This window comes from Bufo gargarizans, chromosome 1, assembly GCF_014858855.1.
Source record: "Bufo gargarizans isolate SCDJY-AF-19 chromosome 1, ASM1485885v1, whole genome shotgun sequence".
NCBI classification, from domain to species: Eukaryota; Metazoa; Chordata; class Amphibia; order Anura; family Bufonidae; genus Bufo; species Bufo gargarizans.
In genome coordinates, this window is record NC_058080.1 from 78,570,763 (window position 1) to 78,598,211 (window position 27,449).

The 27,449-nt window shown below is 45.0% G+C and overlaps 1 protein-coding gene across 2 annotated transcripts in view; it reads right to left on the reverse strand.

Moving 5' to 3' along the window:
* CCDC149 (coiled-coil domain containing 149) overlaps positions 1-27,449 on the reverse strand; it is a 92,355-nt gene that overhangs the window by 40,382 nt on the left and 24,524 nt on the right. For both annotated transcript variants that reach the window (XM_044296520.1, XM_044296512.1), the window contains exons 3-4: positions 2,999-3,037; positions 885-992 (exon numbers count right to left, since the gene is read on the reverse strand). In XM_044296520.1, coding sequence (XP_044152455.1) covers positions 885-992; positions 2,999-3,037 — 147 coding nt within the window. The remainder of the gene's footprint in view (positions 1-884; positions 993-2,998; positions 3,038-27,449) is intronic.

Sequence of the window (27,449 nt, forward strand, 5' to 3'; positions counted from 1 at the left end):
TTCATATGAAGCATCTCCTGTGTGCATATTAAAGGGAATGTGTCATCAGAAAATGGCCTATTCTTTAAATCACATTTTTTGTGTTTAACATATTTTTATAGAATGTTTAATGATGTTATTTTTAACTTTCCATGTCGATATCTATATTTAAACAAAAATCATAAAATCCTGCAGTTTTCGCACTGACCACTGGGGCTAATAGTAAGCGTCACTTCTTGGTCTGTACAGATCGCTTTACTGCAGTTATCTGCTTATCTGTGACTCGAATCCTACCTGTAATGATATCACCTCTGTGTACAGATAAGACAGGATCCACCATTCACAGTAGGTGATTGTCAGAGCTTATCTATTCTTCCCTTGTACAACGACCTCTGCACTGGTCACAGAACATGCCTAGAAAACTCTCCTATAGAAGTCAATGAGGTCCCCTCCTGACCATTGTGTCTATGGCCCATGGGGCTGCCGTAAAGCAATATTTTTAATGCTGTGTAACAGCTCAGGCAAGATGGCCGCCCCCATAATTATGTTCAAGAAATAGAATAAAAAAAATCTGCAATCAGAAAATAAAAACAGATTAGATAAAAAGAATGTGTATCACTATCTGGTTTTATCTGGCAGATAACATTTTTGGTGACACATTTCTTTTAAGATGCTTCCCATAGAACCTAAGCGGACAATGACTTCCCGTCTTCCTAATAAAGCCCATATGGCACTAATGACATTTCACCTCTGTGTCCTAAGCTCCATTCAGGAGCTGAAACAAAACACGGATTTGTAGAAAGAGGCTTAGCTCTTCATAGCGAGGGATTGTACCGACAGCTTCAGATGCACTACAGCCACTGCACAAAGCTGTACACCACGGACAACACACAGTAACTCATCACCTTGTTGTCCCCCTGGACTTCTCCCAGCCGCTGCTGCAGTTCTTTCATCTCCACTTCCAGCTTTTTGCTTCTTTCCCGAGCTTCTCCCAGCAGCTGCGCTAGGTTTGCCTGCAAAGGTCCAAAAGTTATTCTTTGGACTGGTGCCAAAACACAGAATCAAGGATTCCCACCGAAAAAGAAAAGTTAAAATTACACAAGTTATATAGACTGGGTGAAAACTAACATGGCCGTCAATGTAAAGGCCGCATCTGTCCAGTTATGCAGGGGCACGGCTCATATATTATCATATATGACGAAAGACTGGCCTGTGCATACTTGACTTGGAGGGTGGGCACCAACTGGGCAAAGTTCTCCTACTCAACCTAATGTAAGAGAAGTGAATGCTACTCATATTAAATGGTCCGTTCTCCCCCTGTAGAGCAATATACCGTATTTTTCGCTTTATAAGACGCAAGAAAAAATATTGCTAAAAAGTGCCTGCATCTTATAAATGGCATTCAGGGAGATACAGCATGGTCAGATCCTCTGGCTGCTTCCTTAATGATCTGACAGAGCGCACATTCAGCGCTTTGCCCCATCAGGGGCACACACCCCTCTCTCCCTGCCGACACCGATCTGAGTGATCAGCAGCAGCAAAGCACATAGGAGGAGGGTCCTGTGCTGTACTGAAAGGAAATGAAAACTCCAAGTACAGCTTAAGGACCTTTGATGATGTCATCAATGTGAGGAGCCATAACAGAAGAACTATACAGCTGGCACTAGAGCAGGGAAATGTGAGTTTTTATTAAAGATGATAAGTGTGTGTGTGTAGCAGTGCTGTATGTGAGTATATGTGTGTAGCAGAGGTTTATGGGTGTAGCAGAGATGTACGGATGCAGCAGAGCTGTATGTATGTATGTATGTAAGGAAGAGCTGTATCTGTGTATGGCAGTGCTCTGTGTATATAGCAAAGCTGTGTGTGTATCAGAACTGTGTGTGTGTGTTTCGCCAACAAATACTTAAAAATTAAAATTCGGATATGGGTGGCTCTACTTTGTGTGTGGAATTCTGGCCAAGTGCACGGTCAAATGTAAACCCCCGTTTACTTAATAAAGGCTAAAAGAAATGAAATGACTGGCACTCACAATATACATGGGTCACGCAGAAAATACTAATATCAGATTTAAAATGTATTCACAACCATAACAAACTTAATAAAACATCAGTTGTGATTAAGTTTGTTATGGTTGTGAATAAATTTTAAATCTGATATTAGTATTTTCTGCGTGACCCATGTATATTGTGAGTGCCAGTCATTTCATTTCTTTTAAATACTTAAAGATAACCTAGCATAACTAGAAGCATGGCAGGACACAACAAGGCAATGACAGGAGACACATTTACAGGTGACAACATGCGCCATTGCTGGCTGTTACAATGGTCAGCAGGTGACACAGTAAGGGCTCATTCAGACGGCCATATGCTGTCCGCAAAAATGCGGACAGTTCAGCATGTCCGCAAAAAAAACTGATTGTATTCCGTTTTTTTGCTGATCCATAGGCTATAATAGGACCATGTCCTGATTTTCACTGACAAGTATAGGACATGTTTCATTTTTTTGCTGAGCCGTGCATCGGAAGAAAAGGACCCCATAGAACTGAATGGGGCAGCATCTAATCCGCAAAAAAACAGATCCGCATTTTTGCGGACAGCATACGGCCGTCTGAATGAGCCCTAAAGGTAACAGAACAAAACTATTACCCCCACCTGACAGTACACCCTACAGTTACTGACCTTGACCCCTCCATTTCAGTAAACCACATTCCCTACAAAGAGGACCTAGAAAATATTTTTTTCTAATTTTGAGTGTGTCTTACAAAGGGAAAAATACGGTATATAACAAAAAGATCCCAAGCTGGCCATACATATCGAAAATTATCTGAAAACTATCTTATCCTATAAACCATGCCTGCCCCCCATGTTATTTCACCAGGGAGAGAACTACATGCCTCCCCCACAGACTTTCCCCCAAAAATCTGCTGTTACCCCAATATGAGAGTATGTACACACTCCTATAACTATTAATGAGGGTAACATCGTCCCTACGTCAGGACAGTGACATATCATGTAACTACCTGCTTTCTTTTCTCAGGAGGAAGTGACGGGTCTCCATCCTGTAAGCAAGGCAACAAAAAAGAAAAAAAGAAATAGTTAAAATTACATAACAAGTAATAGTATACATACAAGTCAAACCAATCTATCCCTGACTTCTTACCGCGTCTTGGTGATACAATATATATAGAGGATTTGCACTACCCAACTCTGGCAAGGAATACCGCTCAGCATAAAAAACAAGTAGTATTTGCGACAAGGGAGAGAAAAGAAAAAAGAATGCGGCACTCGCCAAAAAATACTCTTTGCAGCTTTTTTCACATAAAAAGGTCAGCGTCATGCCAGCAAAACACAGCTAGAAGGCAACAGCCGCTTTGCGCTTGTTGCACTTTTTTTAAGCCTTCTACCTGTGTTTTGCCGGCATGACGCTGACCTTTTTATGTGAATAAAGCTGCAAAGAGTAGAGTATTTTTTGGCGAGTGCCGCATTCTTTTTTCTTTTCTCTCCTTTGTCGCAAATACTACTTGTTTTTTATGCTGAGCACCACCACTACTCACATTCGATCAGTGTAGCACCAAATTAAATCCCAGACCTAAAGCAGTGCCGACCATATCCTCTACATATTACTACTTCTCAAAGTCCAATGGCAGGGGCTGGCCAACCTGCGGCTCTCCAGCTGTTGTAGTTTTACAACTCCCATCATGCCCTGCTGTAGGCTGATAGTTGTAAACAGTCTGGGCATGCTAGGAGTTGTACTTTTGCAACAGCTGGAGAGCCGCAGGTTGGCCATCCCTGTCCTATTGTTTGCAACCAGTATGATATTCTCATTTTATTATGTTTCATAATAGAAGACCCTTCTTACTTTCGCACTATTCACACTAGCGTTTTTTGCGGATCAGTCATGGATCTGCAAAAACACTTCCGTGAAAATAATACAACCGCATGCATCCAATATGAACGGATCCGGTTGTATTATGTCTTCTATAGCCCTGACGGATCAGTCATGAACACCACTGAAAGTCAATGGGGGACGGATCCGTTTTCTATTGTGCTAGAGAAAACGGATCCGTCCCCATTGACTTACATTGTGTGTCAGGACGGATCCGTCTTGCTCCACACCACATCGCGGAGAGAAAAACGCTTCTTGCAGCGTTATCCTGTCCGCGATGGGAGCTCAACCAAACGGAACGGAATGCATTTTAGTGCATTCTGTTTCGTTCAGTTTTGTCCCCGTTGACAATGAATGGGAAAACTGAATTGTTTTCTACCGCTATTGAGATCAGTCAGCGGAATTGAAAGCGCTAGTGTGAAAGTAGCCTTACTTTGTTCAGTATCTGGCATCAGCCTTTTTAAAGGGGTTGGTGGCATACCGCTAGCATGTGCAATGTGCTCTCTTTCACTTTCAGGGGCCCATTCTGGAGATAGGTGAGGGTCCCAGAGGTGGGACCAGCACCTGACATCTGTGGCATATTCTAGTGATATGCCACCAACGTCTGAAATGGGACAAACCCTTTAAGCCTAAGCCAGGAGCGACACAAACTACTGTAAAATGTAAAGAGCTACACCTCTTGTGTTTTTGGACAGGCTAATGGTTTCGGAGTACTGGTGCAAAATATTGTCCAATATATGGGAAAAATAAGTGTGAAGGTGGCCTTGGAGAAAGAACAAAGCCCACGTCAATAAAATAAACCAGACCGCAAGTTGACACTGAACAAACATGTTCTAGTTTGGCGGTGCGGTAGAAATTTATTTTCTAGCTCACACCTTCTATATAACCTGGAAGATAAGAAACAAGTTCCCAGTAAAACTACCGTATTAGATATAAAGTGCACAGATCAATAACCAAAAATAAGGTCCAATGGAGTGGATTTTACAAGTGTTGGTCAATCCTGAGGAGCACTATCTGATCGGTGGGGGTCCAACAACTCAACATCCCTACCGATCAGCTGTTCAGCAGTAGCTCTGGCGCCAGAACCCCACAGCTCCATTACTGTGTAGTGCACAGTGCTGGTTATCATTCACATCAATAGGAGCAGCGCTGCAGTATCCAGCTCTGTCCACTACACAGTGAATGGAGCTGTGGAGTTCTGGCGCCAGAGCTCCTGCTGAACAGCCGATCAGCGGGGATGCACTGATCCGATAGTAATAACCTATCCTGAGGATATGCCATCACTTGTAAAATCCTTAAATACGTTGTTAAAGAGTTAAAGGGGTCGTCCCACAAATAATACTGTACAGTTTTCAAACCAGCTCCAGGATCTAAATACTTTTTAATTGCATGTCATTACAAATTTATTACAGCTTCTGAGTAATTCAATGAAATCTTTTTGTATAGCGCCACCTGCTGTTTACTCTTTTTCTAATTTCTCTGTCCTGCTCACTGAGATGGAAGCACAAGCTCAGTTCCATCCTTCAGCTGCCACCAGCTGAAGCAGACAGGACACACCCTTTGAGAAAGGACACAATCCCTTAACTGCCAGCCTGAAAAAAATCTAGCAGAGCAATTGGAGCAATGAATGAGGAGATCTATGGATTACTGTGAGGTACAGGGCTGGTTCTAGCTTTGTCACGTAATAAATGATGTCCGATTTTCAAGTTTTAAATTAATCATGGTATAACCCCTTTAAAAAAGTTATTTAAGCGGCAGCAAATGCCATAATAGCATGCGTATGCTCCTCTGATACATCTGTTTACATCCTAGGAGAGAAGACCTCAGCGGTGACCACAAGTCCAGTGCGTGACTGATGAGACAACTGATTGGCGGCAGTGGTCAGGGGCACTGTTAGGCAGACACAGTAAGGCAGTATTATTTGTGTACTGTATAGTACTTGGGCAGTGTAAAACAGTGTGGGAAGAATTTAATCTTCACTAGAGCAATAAACGTGGATTGGAAAGTCTGTAAAGGTGATCTAACATAAGAAAATTAAAGGTGCAATTTTTTGTGTTCTATGTTGAAACAGGATCAGCTGAAGTTACAGATTCAAAGCCTGAAATAAGAATCGGATACTGAGACCTCACGTGGTATTAAATTACCAAATAAGAGACGTATACATCGCTGCATCAAGAAAGTGACTCTCTGCTCTGAGATTCATAGAGGAAGTCCGACTACTGTATATGTCACACGTAATGTAAACCCTGTGGATTTTCCACAGCAGAACTGTGGCTCGGGGTAGCCGTGAAGTGGACAGATAAAAAAAATTACTCATTCGCGCTCTGCGGATGGTGTCTGCAGTAAAATCCTCACATGACATGCCGTGTGGATTTTCACATTTTTGTGGATATTGGACACAGATTTTACCTTCTGCAATGCAGAGGGTGTAATAAAAGGCAAAGGGTGCAATAGGAGGCAGAGGGTGCAATAGGAGGCAGAGGGTGCAATAGGAGGCAGAGGGTGCAATAGGAGGCAGAGGGTGTAGTAGGAGGCAGAGGGTGTAGTAGGAGGCAGAGGGTGTAGTAGGAGGCAGAGGGTGTAGTAGGAGGCAGAGGGTGTAGTAGGAGGCAGAGGGTGTAATAAGAGGCAGAGGGTGTAATAAGAGGCAGACGGTGGTAATAGGAGGCAGACGGTGGTAATAGGAGGCAGACGGTGGTAATAGGAGGCAGACGGTGTAATAGGAGGCAGGCGGTGTAATAGGAGGCAGACGGTGTAATAGGAGGCAGACGGTGGTAATAGGAGGCAGACGGTGTAATAGGAGGCAGACGGTGGTAATAGGAGGCAGACGGTGTAATAGGAGGCAGACCCAGGGTTTCCACACAAAAAACAGCAGCAAAATCTGCACGCTTTGTCATGCTCGATTATCAGCAGATCCACTGCAGATTTTCTCGCTGCATATGGCTATACCACCCTTATACCATAAGAGTCCAATTTCCTTTCCTGTGTCCCCCATAGACCAGGGACACCTAGGTCCAAGATGGCTGCTGTAGTATTGCCTGGCTTCAGCAGAAGTGACGATTTGGTGCATGTACACACTGAGCTAATGCAGCTTGATTTCATTGCTGTAATAAAAGTTTTATTTTAAAATAGGGTTTATAAGCCCATGACTTGAAATCTCAAGTGTGTTAATGGACGCCACCCTGCCCCTACATACGCACACTTTCTTAATTCCAGCATCCCTCTTTCGCATTTTGCTATCGTACCCTGCCACTTTCTATTGTCACCGTTTCCTTGAGTGGAATAATTATCCTCTTTCCAGATCCAGACTGCACAAATTGTGTTCTGAAGACTAAACTTGAAAATCAGAAGTGTATTGTGTTTTCCTACGAGAGCGGCTGTGAAGAGACGGGAGTTGGCGCTCACACAGCTGCTGATTACATGACGTCAGCCTTAACAATAGGCTCGTTCCAGCCTGCATCCTGTAGAAACGGCCTCTAACCCTCTAAAAAGGATTAGTAAGCTACGATACCATGCTGAAATTCTACCTTATTGATTTACTGACCAACTCGCCTGGGGAAAACAATGTCTTAAAGAAGTTTTCCAGCTCCCATTCACTTAAAGGGGTTGTCCCACAAAAATATTCTAGAGTTTTTAAACCAGCACCTGGATCTGAATACTTTTGTAATTGCATTTAATTAAAATTTTTCCAAAGCCACTGAGTAATACAATAAAATGTATGTGTATACCGCCACCTGCTGTTTGCTCTTTTTCTAATTTCTTTGTCCTGCTCACTGAGATGGCCGCACATGCTCAGTTTCATCCTTCAACTGCCTCCTGAGCTGTGATGGGGAGAGCATGGACACGCCCCCTGAGCTGTGATAGGGAGAGCATGGACACGCCCCCTGAGCTGCAGCAGAAAAGAAACTCACCTTGAGCTGCCAGCTTGATATAAATCTATCAGAGCAATGAATGGGGAGATCTCTGGATCCATGTGAGGTACAGGGCTGGTTGAAGCTCTAGAGATTGTTTGATTAGATTTTTTAACCCTTTCCCAACTAGCGCCGTAATAGCCGCGTGCGGCCGCCTGCTTCTTATAGCAGACATCCGCGGCTCATGTCCACAACTAGCAGTAATGCAGATCGCGGACATTCAAGCCCTCAGATGCCGTTGTCAATCCTGACCACGGCATCTGAGCAAGCTGAAAACAGAAAGCACGCGCTTTCGGTGGTGCTCCGGCTCCCCAGTGTGGCGATCGGAAGAGCTGGAAGCTTGTGTGCATCAGCCCCTGTCTTTGTGAATGACAGGAGGCTGCTGCATAGTACGGTATTTCCTAAGGATCCCTTGCCTGTAATAGGGCTCCATAGGAAAGTAGTAAAATCATCAGACTCTAATGCAAGTGCATTGGAGTCTATGATAATAGCAATCAGATGATTGATTGTTATAGTTCCCTATGGGAACTATAAAAAAAAAGTGTAAAAAAATATTAAATAAAAAAATACATAAAAATAAAAACAGAAAAATAAAAGAAATAAAAAAAATAAAAATAAACACCCACTATGCGAAAACACCCATAGTTATAAAAATATATTCCCCATATGGCAAACGGCAAATGGAAAAAAGCGTCAAAATGGCAGATTCACCGTTTTTGGTCGCTTCATTTTCTACAAAAATTAAATAAAAAAGTGATCAAAAAGTCATACTCACCCAAGAATGTTATCATTGAAAAGTTCAGATCGCCCCGCAAAAATTGAGCCCCCACACAGCTCCGTACACATAATTACCAAAAAGTTATAGGGGTCAAAATATGGTGTTTTTATCACTATCAAAACGCAAGAAAAACTATACATATAAGGTATCGCCGGATTCGTACTGACCTGTAGAATAATAATAACTGGTCAGTTTTATCGCCTATCGAATGTCATAAATAAAATTTAAAAAAAATTTAAACAGTGGTGGAATTGTTTTTTATTTGCACTTTGACCCCATTTTGAATTTTTTTCCTGCTTCCCACTACATCACTTGGAAAGTACAACTTGTCCTGCAAAAAAAAATAAAAAATCTTCTTAGGTAGAAAGGGTTAAACACGAGGCTTCAAGACCGGAGTCTTCCGCTTTCGTCTCTATCCACTGTTTAGTTTCCAGTGCTGGAAGCTTCCTAAGACAGCCGATTGGGTCTGGCACCCGCAGCCCCACCAATCTGAAAATTATGACCTCTATGGAGGATAGGTCATCAATATTAAAAAGTTGGAATACCCCCAACACTAAAAATGGAGGTCTTATCTCTATGTTTTACAGGAAATGTTAGTTAAGACTTTGGAACAGCGAATATTTGACAGAGACCGCTCCAAAAAGGGTCTTTGACATCAGCAGGAGGCAGTGTCCCAGATTCCTGAAGCACAGTGTGTATAGGATAGACTGAAAACCTGGTGGCCATTGTAGATAATTACAGAGGGGGCAGGAATCAGCCGATCCATGGCAAAATGACTTAAAGGGCTTCTGTCACCCCCCAAAAGCCATATTTTTTGTTGGCTAGTTTCTTTAAAAACGGCATTTTTATAATATGGAAATTACCTCTCTACCAGCAAGTAGGGCGTCTACTTGCTGGTAGCCGCTGCATCCTCCTTTCAAAAAAACGCCCCCTCCTCCTGCTGATTGACAAGGCCAGCGAGCGCTCTCCTCCTCTGGCTGGCCCTGTCTGCAATTCAAATCCCGCGCCTGCACCTCATTCGGCGCAGGCGCTCTGAGAGAAGGACGCTCGCTTCCTCAGCACTTCTTCTCTTTCGGGTGATGTGGAGGAAGTGCTGAGGAAGCGAGCGTCCTTCTCTCAGAGCGCCTGCGCCGAATGAGGTGCAGGCGCGGGATTTGAATTGCAGACAGGGCCAGCCAGAGGAGGAGAGCGCTCGCTGGCCCTGTCAATCAGCAGGAGGAGGGGGCGTTTTTTTCACAGGAGGATGCGGCGGCTACCAGCAAGTAGACGCCCTACTTGCTGGTAGAGAGGTAATTTACATATTATAAAAGTGCCGTTTTTAAAGACACTAGCCAACAGAAAAGGGTAAGAGCCCTATATTTTGAAAAATCGCAGTATAAGGATTTTAATTAGCCTAAAAAAAAAAAATATGACTTTTGGGGGGTGACAGAAGCCCTTTAAAGGATGGCATCAGGTACTATAACTTTACCTTCTCCATGTTGTGTTAAAATTTTATGGAGACTCTGATGGCGGTGATGCAGGTCGCTAGTCTGCACAGACATCCTTTGGCTAAGGTCACGGATTTATGTGCCTTTCTGCACCGTATCAGCACCAAAATCAGCAACTTCCACGAGTTCTGTGGTTTTGTCCGCCCCTACTGTTAATTAACATATATTTACATGTTTAGCCTGAACCCACTACTAGTGAACATATACAGACGTGGACAAAATTGTTGGTACCCTTTGGTCAATGAAAGAAAAAGTCACAATGGTCACAGAAATAACTTTAATCTGACAAAAGTAATAATAAATTAAAATTCTATAAATGTTAACCAATGAAAGTCAGACATTGTTTTTCAACCATGCTTCAACAGAATTATGTAAAAAAATAAACTCATGAAACAGGCATGGACAAAAATGATGGTACCCCTAGAAAACACAGAACATAATGTGACCAAAGGGACATGTTAATTCAAGGTGTGTCCACTAATTAGCATCACAGGTGTCTACAACCTTGTAATCAGCCATTGGGCCTATATATATGGCTCCAGGTAATCACTGTGTTGTTTGGTGATATGGTGTGTACCACACTCGACATGGACCAGAGGAAGCAAAGGAAAGAGCTGTCTCAAGAGATCAGAAAGAAAATTATAGACAAGCATGTTAAAGGTAAAGGCTATAAGACCATCTCCAAGCAACTAGATGTTCCTGTGAGTACAGTTGCACATATTATTCATAAGTTTAAGATCCATGGGACTGTAGCCAACCTCCCTGGACGTGGCCGCAGGAGGAAAATTGATGACAAATCTAAGAGACGGATAATCCGAATGGTAACAAAAGAGCCTAGAAAGACTTCTAAAGAGATTCAAGGTGAACTTCATGCTCAAGGAACATCAGTGTCAGATCGCACCATCCGTCGTTGTTTGAGCCAAAGTGGACTACATGGGAGACGACCAAGGAGGACACCATTGTTGAAAACGAATCATAAAAAAGCAAGACTGGAATATGCCAAACTACATGTTGACAAGCCACAAAGCTTCTGGGAAAATGTCCTGTGGACAGATGAGACAAAAATCGAAGTTTTTGCCAAGGCACATCAGCTGTATGTTCACAGACGAAAAAATGAAGCATATCAAGAAAAGAACACTGTCCCTACTGTGAAACATGGAGGAGGCTCTGTTATGTTCTGGGGCTGCTTTGCTGCGTCTGGCACAGGGTGTCTTGAATCTGTGCAGGGTACAATGAAATCTCAAGACTATCAAGGAATTCTAGAGAGAAATGTACTAGCCAGTGTCAGAAAGCTTGGTCTCAGTCGCAGGTCATGGGTCTTGCAACAGGACAATGACCCAAAACACACCGCTAAAAACACCCAAGAATGGCTAAGAGGAAAAAATTGGACTATTCTAAAGTGGCCTTCTATGAGCCCTGACCTCAATCCTATTGAGCATCTTTGGAAGGAGCTGAAACATGCAGTCTGGAAAAGGCACCCTTCAAACCGGACACAACTGGAGCAGTTTGCTCATGAGGAGTGGGCCAAAATACCTGCTGAGAGGTGCAGATGTCTCATTGACAGTTACAGGAAGCGTTTGATTGCAGTGATTGCCTCAAAAGGTTGCGCAACAAAATATTAAGTTAGGGGTACCATCATTTTTGTCCATGCCTGTTTCATGAGTTTATTTTTTTACATAATTCTGTTGAAGCATGGTTGAAAAACAATGTCTGACTTTCATTGGTTAACATTTATAGAATTTTAATTTATTATTACTTTTGTCAGATTAAAGTTATTTCTGTGACCATTGTGACTTTTTCTTTCATTGACCAAAGGGTACCAACAATTTTGTCCACGTCTGTATTTAAATATTGCACATCCTGAAAATGAAAAGTAAATCAGCAATAGGGAGCACTTTTTATTTTCATTTTGGCACTGACAACATCCAGGGCTGAAAACGGAATCTTTAAACTGTCACTTTGCATTGTCACCTCTGTAGCATATGACAGCAGAAAAGGAAAAGCTAAATGTTATCAATATAGGAAAAGCGGAGAACCCCTTTCATTTTGACATTTATTACACAGTTCATGAAGAAATAGCAAAGCCCCTGCATAGTTAGAGTTTTCTATTCCCCTTCAGCTTTTTTATTTCAGATCTGGACATGAAATACCAGTATGGTAATAAAAATGAAATAACAAAAAGCTTTTTTAATTTTATTTTTGTCACAAATTACCTATGCTTGAGTGAAAATTGAAATTGCAAATTGAGTGATTTTCATTTTATTTTTCATTTCGTCATTACATTTGGAAAAAGAAATGTCACAAAAGGTATTTGTCTTTTTATTTTATTTTTGGCTAGATTTGCCGCCCGTGTGTGTGGGAGTTACTTAACCTCCTCAGGACCACCGTACGCAGGATTGCGTCCTGCCGGCGGCCCTGCTCTTCTGGGTGGACGCATATACGCGTCCTCCCGCGAGAGCCGAGATTTCCTGTGAACGCGCCCACACAGGCGCGCGCGCTCACAGGAACGGAAGGTAAGCGAGTGGATCTCCAGCCTGCCAGCGGCGATCGTTCGCTGGCAGGCTGGAGATCTGATTTTTTTAACCCCTAACAGCGTCTAATATACCTGCTACCTGGTCCTCTGGTGGTCCCTTTTGTTAGGATCGACCACCAGAGGACACAGGTAGGTCAGTAAAGTCGCACCAAACACTACACTACACCCCCCCCCCCCCCGTCACTTATTAACCCTTTATGAACCCCTGATCACCCATGATCACCCCATATAAACTCCTTGATCACCCCCCTGTCATTGATCACCCCCCCTGTCATTGATCACCCCCCCTGTCATTGATCACCCCCCCTGTCATTGATCACCCCCCCTGTCATTGATCACCCCCCCTGTCAGGCTCCGTTCAGACGTCCGTATGATTTTTACGGATCCACGGATACATGGATCGGATCCGCAAAACACATGCGGACGTCTGAATGGAGCCTTACAGGGGGGTGATCAATGACAGGCGGGTGATCACGCATATACACTCCCTGATCACCCCCCTGTCATTGATCACCCCCCCTGTAAGGCTCCATTCAGACGTACGCATGATTTTTACGGATCCATGGATACATGGATCGGATCCGCAAAACACATGCGGACGTCTGAATGGAGCCTTACAGGGGGGTGATCAATGACAGGCGGGTGATCACCCATATACACTCCCTGATCACCCCCCTGTCATTGATCACCCCCCTGTCATTGATCACCCCCCTGTAAGGCTCCATTCAGACGTCCGCATGTGTTTTGCGGATCCGATCCATGTATCCATGGATCCGTAAAAATCATACGGACGTCTGAATGGAGCCTTACAGGGGGGGGGGTGATCAGTGACAGGGGGGTGATCACCCTGATCACCCCCTGTCATTGATAACCCCCCTGTAAGGCTCCATTCAGACGTCCGCATGTGTTTTGCGGATCCGATCCATGTATCCATGGATCCGTAAAAATCATACGGACGTCTGAATGGAGCCTTACAGGGGGGGTGATCAGTGACATGGGGGTGATCACCCTGATCACCCCCTGTCATTGATCACCCCCCTGTAAGGCTCCATTCAGACGTCCGTATGTGTTTTGCGGCTCCGATCCATGGATCCGTAAAAATCATACGGACGTCTGAATGGAGCCTTACAGGGGGGGTGATCAGTGACAGGGGGGTGATCAGGGAGTCTATATGGGTGATCACCCCCCTGTCATTGATCACCCCCCTGTCATTGATCACCCCCCCCCCCCCCCCCGGTAAGGCTCCATTCAGACATTTTTTTGGCCCAAGTTAGCGGAAATTTTTTGTTTGTTTTTGTTTTTTCTTACTAAGTCTCATATTCCACTAACTTGTGTCAAAAAATAAAATCTCACATGAACTCACCATACCCCTCACGGAATCCAAATGCGTAAACATTTTTAGACATTTATATTCCAGTCTCCAGACTTCTCACGCTTTAGGGCCCCTAAAAAGCCAGGGCAGTATAAATACCCCACATGTGACCCCATTTCGGAAAGAAGACACCCCAAGGTATTCCGTGAGGGGCATATTGAGTCCATGAAAGATTTAAATTTTTGTCCTAAGTTAGCGGAAAGTGAGACTTTGTGAGAAAAAAAACAAAAAAAAACAATTTCCGCTAACTTATGCAAAAAATAAAAAATTTCTATGAACTCGCCAGGCCCCTCATTGAATACCTTGGGGTGTCTTCTTTCCAAAGTGGGGTCACATGTGGGGTATTTATACTGCCCTGGCTTTTTAGGGGCCTGAAAGTGTGAGAAGAAGTCTGGGATCCAAATGTCTAAAAATGCCCTCCTAAAAGGAATTTGGGCCCCTTTGCGCATCTAGGCTGCAAAAAAGTGTCACATCTGGTATCGCCGTACTCAGGAGAAGTTGGGCAATGTGTTTTGGGGTGTCATTTTACATATACCCATGCTGGGTGAGATAAATATCTTGGTCAAATGCCAACTTTGTATAAAAAAATGGGAAAGTTATCTTTTGCCAAGATATTTCTCTCACCCAGCATGGTTATATGTAAAATGACACCCCAAAACACATTCCCCAACTTCTCCTGAGTACGGCGATACCAGATGTGTGACACTTTTTGCAGCCAAGGTGGGCAAAGGGGCACACATTCCAAAGAGCACCTTTCGGATTTCACAGGCCATTTTTTACACATTTTGATTGCAAAGTTCTTCTCACACATTTGGGCCCCTAAATTGCCAGGGCAGTATAACTACGCCACAAGTGACCCCATTTTGGAAAGAAGACACCCCAAGGTATTCCGTGAGGGGCATGGCGAGTTCCTAGAATTTTTTATTTTTTGTCACAAGTTAGTGGAATATGAGACTTTGTAAGAAAAAATAAAAATAAAAAATCATCATCATTTTCCGCTAACTTGTGACAAATGAAAAATAAAAAAGTTCTATGAACTCACTATGCCCATCAGCGAATACCTTAGGGTGTCTACTTTCCGAAATGGGGTCATTTGTGGGGTTTTTCTACTGTTTGGGCATTGTAGAACCTCAGGAAACATGACAGGTGCTCAGAAAGTCAGAGCTGCTTCAAAAAGCGGAAATTCACATTTGTGTACCATAGTTTGTAAACGCTATAACTTTTACCCAAACCATTTTTTTTTTTGCCCAAACATTTTTTTTTATCAAAGACATGTAGAACTATAAATTTAGCGAAAAATTTATATATGGATGTCGTTTTTTTGGCAAAATTTTACAGCTGAAAGTGAAAAATGTCATTTTTTTGCAAAAAAATCGTTACATTTCGATTAATAACAAAAAAAGTAAAAATGTCAGCACCAATAAAATACCACCCAATGAAAGCTCTATTAGTGAGAAGAAAAGGAGGTAAAATTCATTTGGGTGGTAAGTTGCATGACCGAGCGATAAACGGTGAAAGTAGTGTAGTGCAGAAGTGTAAAAAGTGCTCTGGTCATGAAGGGGGTTTCAGCTAGCGGGGCTGAAGTGGTTAATGATCTTTTACCTCTCTGGTGATTTAGATGCATATGCTATGCTTCTTGTAATGGAAAGCAGCATGACTGTATAGGAACTGACTTCCCAGAAAGTTTAAACGGGTTGTCCAAGACTCAAATATTGATGTCCTATCCTCAGGATAGTTTAAAAAAAAATACCAGATCAGGGTGTGTATGACTTCTGGCATTGCCATCAATCAGCTGTTTGAAAGTCCATGGCTCTCGGACTTGGCCTCTTCATTGTATACCAGGCAAAGTGCCACCCATTTTAAAGTGGCCATGCTTGGTATTGCAGCTCAGTCCTATTCACTTGAAAGGAATTGAGCTGCAGCGTGGCCTTGTGACTGATGGACGCGACAGGCACAAGAAGAGGATGCAACGACGAACTGGGCGCCATGGACCCTTCCAAAAGCTAATCAGCGGAGGTGACGGGAGTCTGACCGCCCACCAATCAGATATTGATGACCTATCTCGAGGATAGGTCATCATTGTGTGACTACTGAACAAACCTTTTAAACTTAGACAGTGAACCCATATGACTAGGTAGTGCTGCAGTATAAAGCAGTTTTTAAGTAATCCGCAGATCGACGTATAGACCTGCAGCTACACAGAGATCTTGCAGCTGCAGGTAGCCAGCGGTCAGCCAACTCCCTATAGAAAAGGCAGGGACAGTTTGTTACCGTCCATGACTTCCTGATCACTCTACAAACAGTATTTACAGTACAGTTCAGAAAGTGGTGAAGCTTTCTCCTCCCATCCCAGCAATCATATGACTGTCAGATGCCAAGTAACCACAGGAGCTCCTGGGTCTTAGCAGACCCATATTAGCTCTGCAGGACATGTGAAGATGCTGTAAATTAGCAATAATAAATATTATGTAATGTTACAATGTCCCTCGAAAGTTTTTGTATGATCTTAAGCGGGCAGTTTTTAAAACAAATACAAAAGAAAAAACGACAATACTAGTCCACACCGCGGCTTCTAGTTCTATATATAAATGAATGTTACACAAATGGGCCATCATTTAAAAAAACTACAGTATTTTTCACTCCGTAAGTGGCAATTTTTTCCTTCAAAAGTGGTGGGAAAATGGCAGTGCGTCTTATGGAGCGAATACTAGTGAGTGCTTTCATTATGGGCTCAACACAGTAGAACTGGAGAGCAATGAGTGAAGTGCTCCTGGTGTTGGCTATATTTACCGCTCCCTGGTCATCTCCAGGCAGCGCTGCACTGCCCTGACTGTGTATAGCGTCAGGGCGTAGTGCGCGCACTATGACCTGACACTGTGCGACGTCTGGTCACAGTGCACCCAGAGAAGACAAGGGAGCGGTGAGTGCAGGAAGTGCCGCTAAATCTGCAGATTGACACCGCCATCCAGAGCAGGAGAGGTAAGTTAATGTATTTATTTTATGTCTAATGGGGGTCTGATCTGAGGTATAATGAGGAATGGAGGTCTGATCCAAGGTCTGATCTGAGGTCTAATAATGAAAGGGGGTTTTGATTTAGGGGTCTGATTAGTAATAGTGGTCTGATGAAGATTGCAGCTCTGATCTGAGGTCTGATCTAAGGTCAAATGGGGATTAATGGTCTGATGAAAATATTATTTTCTTATTTTCTTCCCATAAATCCTAGCTGCATCTTATGGTCCGGTGCATCTTACGGAGCAAAAAAATACAGTACTTTAGTTGCATTTTATCTTCTTTAGAAAAAAAAAAAGAAAAACTGTTTTAAATGCCACATGGAATATGTAGGTACGACCAAGCGTGAATTGCAGAGGAGGATAGCAGAATATTTGGCTGATATTGAGCACAAAGGGACACATCGGTATCTAGTAGGGATCGACTGATATTGATTTTTTAGGGCCGATACCGATAATTTGTGAACTTTTAGGCCGATAGCCGATAATTTATACCGATATTCTGGGAATTTTCATTTTTGAAAAAAAAATTAAAATTCCCACAAATCTGCTGAAAATTAATGTTTATTGTTAATGTGTATTTAATTTTTTTTTGTAAATCTTTCTTTTTCATTTATATTTAATATTTTGGTGTTTTTATTTTTGTAACTTTTTTTTTAACTAACTTTTAGCCCCCTTAGGGACTAGAACCCTTGTCCTATTCACCCTGATAGAGATCTATCAGGGTGAATAGGAGCTCACGCTGTCCCTGCTGCTGTGTGCTTTGTGCACACAGCAGCATGGAGCTTATCATGGCAGCCAGGGCTTCAGTAGCGTCCTGGCTGCCATGGTAACCGATCGGAGCCCCAGCATTACACTGCTGGGGCTCCGATCGGAGGAGCAGGAGAGAGGGGATCCTGTGGGGGGGGGGGGGGGCGCACTGCGACTGGGGTGGGGGGGCGCACTGCAACTGGGGTGGGGGGGCCCTAATCGCCACCACTGCTTAATACTGGGGGGGAGGGGGGCGCACTGCGCCACCAATGCTTAATACTGGGGGGGCTTGGGGGGGGGGGGGGGAGGCGCACTGCGCCACAAATGTCTAATACTGGGGGGCTTGGGGGGGCGCACTGCGCCACCAATGAAGCTTAATCTCTAATTTATTCATATACAGGAGGCGGGAGCTGCAGGATCACATAGCCGGCTCCCGACCTCTATGAGCAGTAGCTGCGATCCGCGGCACCTGAGGGGTTAACTACCGCAGATCGCAGCTACAGCTCATAGAGGTCGGGAGCCGGCTATGTGATCCTGCAGCTCCCGCCTCCTGTATATGAATAAATGAGAGATTAAGCTTCATTGGTGGCGCAGTGGCCATAGCTCCTCCCCTCCTCCTGTCCCCTGTCCTCTCATTGGCGGCAGCAGCAGCACAGGGGGAGGAGACACTGCTCCTTCTCCCCTGTGCTGCTGCTGAGGGAACACGGAGAGCGCTGTCAGCAGCGCGATCTGTGTTCCCCATACACTATCGGAATATCGGCAAAATAAATGCCGATACCGATAGCGTTCAAAATCCTGAATATCGGCCGATAATATCGGTAAATCCGATAATCGGTCGATCCCTAGTATCTAGACATGCCCACGAACTGCATAACGGTGACCCTAAATGCATCAAACTCATTAGTAAGAATTAGTGAAACCCCCAATTAGGGAAGGAGACTGGGACCGCACCATCCTACAATGGGAAACCTGCTGGATTTTTCTACTTAAAGGGGTTATCCCATGACTAATGTAAAAAATGAAAATCAGACATCATATAGTACATGACAATCTCTTTCTAAAAATGCTAGAACCAGCCCTGTACCTCACATGGATCCAGAGATCTCCACATTCATTGCTCTGCTAGATTTATATCAAGCTGACAGCTCAAGGGGAGTGTCTTTTCTGCGGTAGATAAGGGTGTGTGTCCACGGTCTTCCTATCACAACTCTGGAGGCAGAATGATACCAAGCATGTGCGGCCTTCTCAGTGAGCAGGAAAAATAAATAAAAAAGAAATAAACAGCAGGTGGCGCTAAACAGATACATTTTATTGAATAACTCAGTGGCTCTGCAAAATTTTTAATTACACGCAATTACAAAAGTATTCGGATCCAGGTGCTGGTTTGAAAATAGGAATTAGATTTACAGGTAATTTGGTTCCAGAGATTCCCTCATGACAGCACAGCAGGAGGTTGTTCCCCTTTGACCTTCTTGGGACAGAAGGGACACCTCCACCCACTAGTGTTTTTTTAGATTACTACACCAGGATGGATGAAAAAAATCTTATATGCAATATTTACATAGTAGTTCGTAAGGGAGGGAATGTACGGGTGCTGTCATGAGGGAATCTGTGGAAACCGAATTACCAGTAAGTCTAATTCCTATTTTCCAGCTCATCCCTCATGCCAGCACAACAGGAGATGTACCAAATTATAATTTAGGGGGGGGACCAAGTCTAAGGACAACATATCTCAGATATTTATCATTAGATAAAAATACCATTTCATAAAATTAGGATAAACCTGAGACAGAAACTTTTTGATTCTGCCAGAAAACGAAAATCTTGATGACAGAATTTGTAAACGTAGTCGTAACTCTGAAATGTCTCTTTATCTGCATCCTTGATCAACAGACCTACCTCCGTTTATTTTTTGTTCTTTGTATGTTTCTAACTAATGAAATGTAACAGCTTTACCATGCACTTACTGCATCTGTAGTTGCTCCTTTCTCAGATTTCACCGAGGGTCACATGACCTGTGATGTCAGCTTCTCTCCCTGCTCAGATGATGTTTCATGCACAAGCCTGAGAGAGCAGATATGAGTCTGTACACGAGATGTCACTGTGCTGGCCATGCCCCCCTGCACTGGCTGAGCTGCTGCTCTCTCAGTGTGTCTCCCTCCCACTGGATACTTCAGGAAAGATTAACCCTTTCAGGAGCATAGACTCAGGGCTGACGGCTTCACCGAGTAGCTGCAGGCAGTGAGGAGACAAATGCTGGGCACAGAAGCTGACAAAGGAGTTCTGCAGAGCATTGCGCAAGAACAGATAGGGAGAAGATCTTGTGTGCATCAGCAGTGTCATTGTACAGCTGGGACTTGTAGTCCTACACATACAACATGCTGCTGAGTATCCCAGCAGGCAGACATGTCACTCAGGGCAGCTCTTGTATTTACTCCCTTTGCAGAGCAGGAGGAGGGGCAGAGATTGTTGTTATTGCAAGTAAACAAAGGGCCAGAAGAGAACCAGGGAAATGAGGAAATAAATATTTGTTTTTACCTAAAACTTGCTTAGCTTAGTTATATATTGCTGGCCATCAGATTTACAGTGCTCTATATATTTTTTCATAACTCGGACAAGACCTTTAATTAGAGAAAGAATAAATTGTTTTATTAGACATCGGCCATAAAAAGGATGCCCTTTACCTCTAAGCCTAGTCTATATGGTAAGTACCATTGCATAAAAGTTCATTCCTAAGAGCTTAATTGTTAGAATATGATAAACAACTAACTCTGGAATGTCTACAAAGTATATGTAAGAAACCGAGCCAAGCTGACTGCAATGGCACACGGCAGGCATGGACATCAACGATGAGGTAACCAAACTGTACCATTAACTTCATACCGGTCCAGGATAAGCTTGGGATCCCATACCAGGAGGTCTTGGTATGAACTCAAGGGAGAAGAAAGGAGAAAGAACCCTCCCGACGAAACCAGGCCAACTGAGAACCCACCTGCCCGCATAGCTTCAAGGTCAGAGGCAGTCTTAAAAGGTTGTCCGGGTTCAGAGCTGAACCCGGACATACCTCTATTTTTACCCAGGCAGCCCCCCTGACTTGAGCATCGGAGCAGTTCATGCACCGATGCTCTCCTTTGCCCTGCGCTAAATCGCGCAGGGCAAAGGCATTTTCCGGAGGTGACGTACCGGGCTCTCCATGGGGCTGCCAGTAAGCTAGGTGACGTCACCAGTGTTATGGACTATTGATACAAAATGGATACTTGCTTGTTGAGCTAAGATGGCGGCCAGGCATTCTGCCAACACCTATAAACTAGAATCTTACTTTGTGTTTTTATCATGTGTTTCTTTGTGGTTTCCGTTCAGCTCAAGCAAGCAGTTACAAAGAAAGAAGTAACAGTTTCACCCAGGAACAAGGTGGGGGAGTGAGGAGGAATTTCCTCTGGCCGTCAAGGTTACAGAAAAGTAGAGAGTTCATAGCCAATAGAAAATATATACTTTATCTTTCACCCCCCTCACTCCCTCCTCTCGTGAAAACTATGTATTGTCTGTTTTCTTAGAAATAAACCAGAGATCCTTTTTAACTCCATGTAGTGAGTTGTCTGTCTGATCTCTCCGTGCACGTATCTTAATTGATTTGGAGCAGTACATCAACTGAACTGACAGCTTTGTCAGAACCAGAACAATTTTGGCGCCCAATCGTGGGGCTCGAGGATTGGACCCTCTGTTCCCGTACCCCCAGAGACCAGACGAGAAGAGGCGCACTAACGGACACCGGGATCGTAACCCGTGATATGAGGTAAGAAAATTGAGTCATCTTGCCCATAAAGTGTCCCCTGGTGTAGCCTCTTGGTGTTCGTCTGAGGGAGGGGTGCGGAAGCAGTCTGGGACGTCCTCGAGGGCATGAAAGTAAGAACCCCATATGTTTTCTTAAAGTCTTGATGTACTGTGTTGTGCCTATAAGTTGTGAAGACCCTGTTGACAAGTATCATTGACTGGAGACACGGAGTTCTCCTGTGTTCCTGTATCGGAGTTCAGCCCGGTGTCTGACTCAAATCTCCATAAAGGGGACGATCACAGATGGGTGGAGAGCGGTTCGCGGTAGCCCAGAGTGTGCTGACCGGAACTCAAAGGTCTTCACGTCCAGTGATTACTCTATGCAGAGGTCTTTAGGCGGCTTCAGTAGGTACGAGAGATAATGGGAAATGAGGAAAGTGTCCCGAAGGGTTACTGTTCACCTGAACAGTACGTGGCGGACAGGAGAGGCAAACGCTTCATAAAAGGATTAAGTAAGTTGGAGAAGAGTTATAGTGTCTGTAAAGGAGGCATCCTATGTAGTGCCACCTGGCAAGTGTTGTTAAACGAGAAGAGAGGGAAGTTAGAAGATGATAAATTGACAGACATGGTCCGTGTGTGGTTGGACTGTAGTAAAGAATTTGAACAGACCGGGGGGGAACTAAATTTTGATGAGAAAAGACAGAGATATTTCTGTAAGCCTGGTGTTGCATTGATACATGACTTGCCACCACCCTATAATGGCGCCGGGAAGAAAGCAGGTGGGTGGACCTGCAAAACATGCGGTCAACAGAATCCCTCCTCCCGTGATACGTGCCTTCCCTGTGGGGTTCCCCACCCACAAAACCACACCTTGGTAACTACTCCCCGGCACGTCCCATTACTTCCCGTGTTAGCTACAGCGCCATCTTGTCCCCAGCCAACGCCCATGAACGGACCTTTAATATCATTCGGTCCGGACCCCCCCGTCACTCCTATGTCACCCTTGCCCCTTCCTACTACCTTGTACCCCATGGTTAACCCGGACGGTACATTCATGCTACCCCACTCACCTGCCACCCTTACTCCTATAATGGTAGGGGGGCAACCTGATGAAGCAGAACAGGGGGATGCAGGCGGTGCTGCAGAATCCACAATGGGCATACAAAATGCACCGGGTAATATGCAGACTCCTTCGCGGGGTACCCCGACAGACTACGGGGATCCGCCAACTTTATCCCTGGCACCACAGTGGACTGTACCCATGACCGTGCGCCCATCACGACGTTCACAAGATCAAATACTGCAGGGTCAGATTACAGAGTTACAAAAGAACTTACAGAAAATTGAGCAGGGAAACCTTGAGACACTGAAAGAAGCCCTAGCACTTAACCGGCCACAGGGACCACCAAAATATGTGTCTTTCACCCCACAACAGTTATTCACCATAGTGAATTTACTGCCTGACCCTGAGACCCATCCCATGCCCTTTTTCAGGAAACTGTCCCAAGTGCATCAAACCTATGGGTGCACATGGTCGGACCTGCAAAGTATAGTGGAAAACAAGACAGGTGAATACTCCTCACTGATAATGGATCAAATCCACATCCCTGAGCTTAAAGGTGCTAACTTTGACCCCCGGGATCATGAGTCTGGAGAATTCTTTATAGAACAACTACAGAAATGGGCGAAAGCAAGATTAGCAGACCAATCCACGACATTACAAGATATGACACAGGAAAAAGTTGAAACTGTCGAGAAATTTGCTCAGAGGATTAAACAGAATTACAAAGACATGGGTTTTAGTCAGAATGAGCCTGTTCATCTCAGACTCTTGGCCCGCTCATTTGTCGATGGTCTACGACCAGAGATAAACAAAGCCCTTGTGACCTGTCGCCCCGAGTGGAAATCCTTGACACTAGATATGCTGGAGCAGATTGCAAAGGGTCTAGAGAGTAACACAAAGAAAACCCGTGCTGCTGTGATAGCCGTGATGTCAGGAGAAGATGGTGGAGAGCACCCACCCCCTTATGTCTGTTATGGGTGCGGCAAGCCCGGACACGTGAAACGGCACTGCCGTAGCAAACATCTGTGGCCAACCAATCAACGGCGACAGGGGGGCACTCAGCCCCCTTCATCGCAATAGGATGCTGGCAAACCAGTGCAGGGAGGGGACATTCCATATATGACAGTCTCTACCCCTCCTACCGGTCCCGCCCCTCGAGTGACTCTCGAGGTTGCAGGGAAGGAACTTTCATTTCTTGTGGACACTGGTGCAGCCCGCAGTGTATTATGTGAGACTGCCGTACCTCATTCTTGGCTCACTGACATTCAATTACCTTGTTCTGGACTGGAGGGGGTTGTGCAACATAACTCCGTGACCAAGCCACTCACAGTCACTCCCCCTAGATTCTCCCGGACTAAAACCCCCCAACTCCACCTCCCTGCAGGAGTCATGTCGCAGTTTGTTGTAAGCCAAACGTGCCCCTTCAATCTGTTAGGCTCTGATTTTCTTCAGAAAATCCAGGCTAACATACAGTTCAAAGAGGATGGAACAGTCACCCTCGGTACAGCCCTACACCCGGAGGATACTTGCCTCCTTATGGCATTAACCACACTTCAGGACGCTGACTCATATGAACTAGAGGATTCGCTGCAAACCATTTTGCACCTCATCCCCGATACTCTCTGGACCAAAGGACCCCAGGATATCGGACGCCTCAATGTCCCACCGGTCACTGTGACCCTGAAGGATCCCAAGGTTCTGCCATACAAAGCGCAATATCCGCTTTCTATCTCACAACAGGATGCTATTACTCTCCAGGTGCAGGCCCTCCTGCAGAATGGGGCAATCAAGATCACTACTTCTCCCTGTAACTCACCCCTTTACCCAGTACGGAAGAAAAGGGAGAAAGGGCAGCCTCCAACGTACCGCATGGTGCAGGACCTCCGAGTTGTCAATGAGGCTACTGTTCTTGAGACACCTATTGTCCCCAATCCGCACACACTCCTTGCTGGCATTCCACCCACGGCCACTACTTTCACTGTCATTGATCTGGCCAATGCATTATTTTCTGTTCCCTTACATGAGAAATGTCAGTTTCTTTTTGCTTTCACACATGCAGGCAAACAGTACACCTGGACTGTTATGCCTCAAGGGGCTCAAAACAGCCCTTCCTGCTTCAGCAAGGCTATGTCCTCTGTTCTGCAACCCTGGCAAGCAGATCACCCGGATGTGGAACTCCTCCAGTATGTGGATGACCTTCTCCTCTGTGCGGTCTCTCCCCAAATCTGCATGACAAAATCTGTCTCACTTCTCCAGTTTTTAGCCTCTGCTGGATGTCGGGTCTCACAAGCCAAACTACAACTGTGTCTCCCCAAAGTTGTCTTCCTAGGTCATTGCATCTCTCAAGGTCACAAGCACCTCACTGAGGCGAGGAAGAAGGCTATCTCTGACATCCAACTCCCGGACACTCCTCATCAGCTGCAAACCTTCCTGGGACTCATCTCCTACTGCAGGCCTTGGATATCTGATGCTTCTGTCCTCATGCAGCCCTTATATGACTGTATACCACGTAATGCTGCTACTCCTTTCCAGATGACAATGGAGGCCGGAGAGGCTTTTCAGTCATTAAAGTCCGCCATTGCATCTGCCCCTGCGCTTGGCATCCCCAACTACAACCTTCCTTTCCGGCTGTATGTCATGGAACGCCAAGGTCACGCTACTGGAGTCCTCACTCAAACTCATGGTGGCCGCAATCGACCCTTGGGTTACTATTCTAAGCGTCTTGACCCGGTAGCCAGAGCCGCCCCGTCCTGTGTCAGAGCTATCCATGCTGCCAGCTCTCTTCTAAACGTCACATCTGACGTTGTGCTGGGTCATCCCCTCACTATTCTGGCTCCCCATGACATTTCTGCCATCCTCCAGCAGACTCAACCTAAACACCTCACTGCACAGCGCCACCTCCGGCTTCAGTGTAGTTTGCTTCTGCCAGATAATGTCACCATTCAGAGGTGCCACATCCTCAATCCTGCTGCACTCCTTCCTCTTCCAAGGGGGGAGTATAATGGAGATTCTGAAGATTTTATTGATCTACATGCTGAAGAGGATCTTCAGGAAGAAGAACTATGGGCCTCAACCGACTCTCTTTACAAGGAACAAGAACATGATTGCATCACAATGATGGAAGCTGAAGTAGGGACACCACCATCAGTCCAAGACACTCCTCTGACAAACCCTCATTGGATTCTCTTTGTGGACGGCTCAAGGTATGCCGATGACAAGGGGAAGTTCCATACAGGCATGGCAGTCACAAGTGAGCATGAAGTGCTGTGTGCAAGACAATTGCGCCCAGACCAGTCAGCACAAGAAGCTGAACTCATTGCCCTCACTGAAGCCTGCCTCATGGCAAAAGACTCTACCGCCAATATCTACACAGATTCTAGATATGCCTTTGGAGTGGTTCATGACTTTGGACTAATATGGAGGGCCCGGGATTACATCACAGCTGCAGGAACCCCGATTAAGAATGCTGCAGCAGTAGCAGCCCTGATGGCAGCAGTACTCCTGCCCAACCAAGTGGCAGTGATCAAAGTAAAGGCCCATACTCGAGCTGACACCCCTGAGGCCAGAGGGAACGCCCTAGCTGACCAAGCGGCCAAGGAAGCAGCAGTGAAAGAGGAAAGAGTCCAGTCAGACCAGATTATGATAACACAAGAAGAAATCACATGGGACCTCCTGAAACAAATGCAGAAACAGGCCACTCTCAGGGAAAAGGAAATCTGGCTGAAAGAATCAGCCCTCGAAGAAGAATCTGGACACAAGGAAAGAGAGTCTGCCTACCCAGAGCTCTTTATCCCCTAATAGCCTCAGTGGCCCATGGGCCCACCCACCAATCCAAAACCATCATGAAAGAACTAATTGACAAAATATGGGTGGCCCCAGGGATAACCCCTGTCCTGGTGAGACATACTCAAGCGTGTCTCATCTGTGCAGAGTGTAACCCCGGCAGAACCGAGCCCACTCCCAGAAAATGTCTCCCGAAAGCCTTATATCCCTTTCAGAGGATACAAATCGATCATATCCAGATGCCAATGTGCCAAGGGTTTTAATATGTGCTAGTAGTGATAGACTTGTTCTCTGGGTGGCCAGAAGCCTACCCCGTCCGAAACCAGACAGCAACCACTACTGCAAAAAAACTGATGCAGGAGCTTGTCTGTAGGTTCGGAGTACCTGAGGTCATTGAGAGTGATCAGGGCCCAGCATTCACTGCTAGTCTAACCCAAGAGGTCTGGAAGATGGTAGGGTCACACCTGGCGTATCATACCCCATACAGGCCCCAAAGCAGCGGCAAAGTCGAAAGATTGAACGGGGTGTTAAAATCTAAAATGCTGAAGATGACCAGGGAGACTGGGCTTAATTGGGTTCAGTGTTTGCCTATAACCCTCTTTTCAGTTAGGCATACACCAAGGCCCCCACACAAACTAACCCCATATGAGATCTTATTTGGGACAGGGCCAAGAATGGGACAGTATTTCCCACAACAGTTACAAATGCATTATGAATCTGTTGCAAAATATGTGATAGCCTTGAGCAAGCAATTGTCTAATATACATGCACAAGTTTTCTCTTCCATTCCAGATCCTAACTCCCTAGAGGGAAGCCACACTCTCAAACCTGGAGAGTGGGTGGTGGTCAAGAAACACGTCAGAAGCACCCTCGAACCACGATACGAGGGACCTTACCAGGTGTTGCTGACCACTCCAACCTCTGTGAAACTCGAAGGGAGACCCACCTGGATCCACGCTTCTCATTGTAAAAGAGTGAAGGCTGTCCCACCGTCCCAGGAACCATAAGCCATGAGGATTCACATACTGATCATGACTTTGACAGTGGGCATATCTGCAGTATTCACGCCACTGGGTGATGAATGGGACAATTCACTGATACGGCACCATCAAATTTTAGTCCAGGGGTT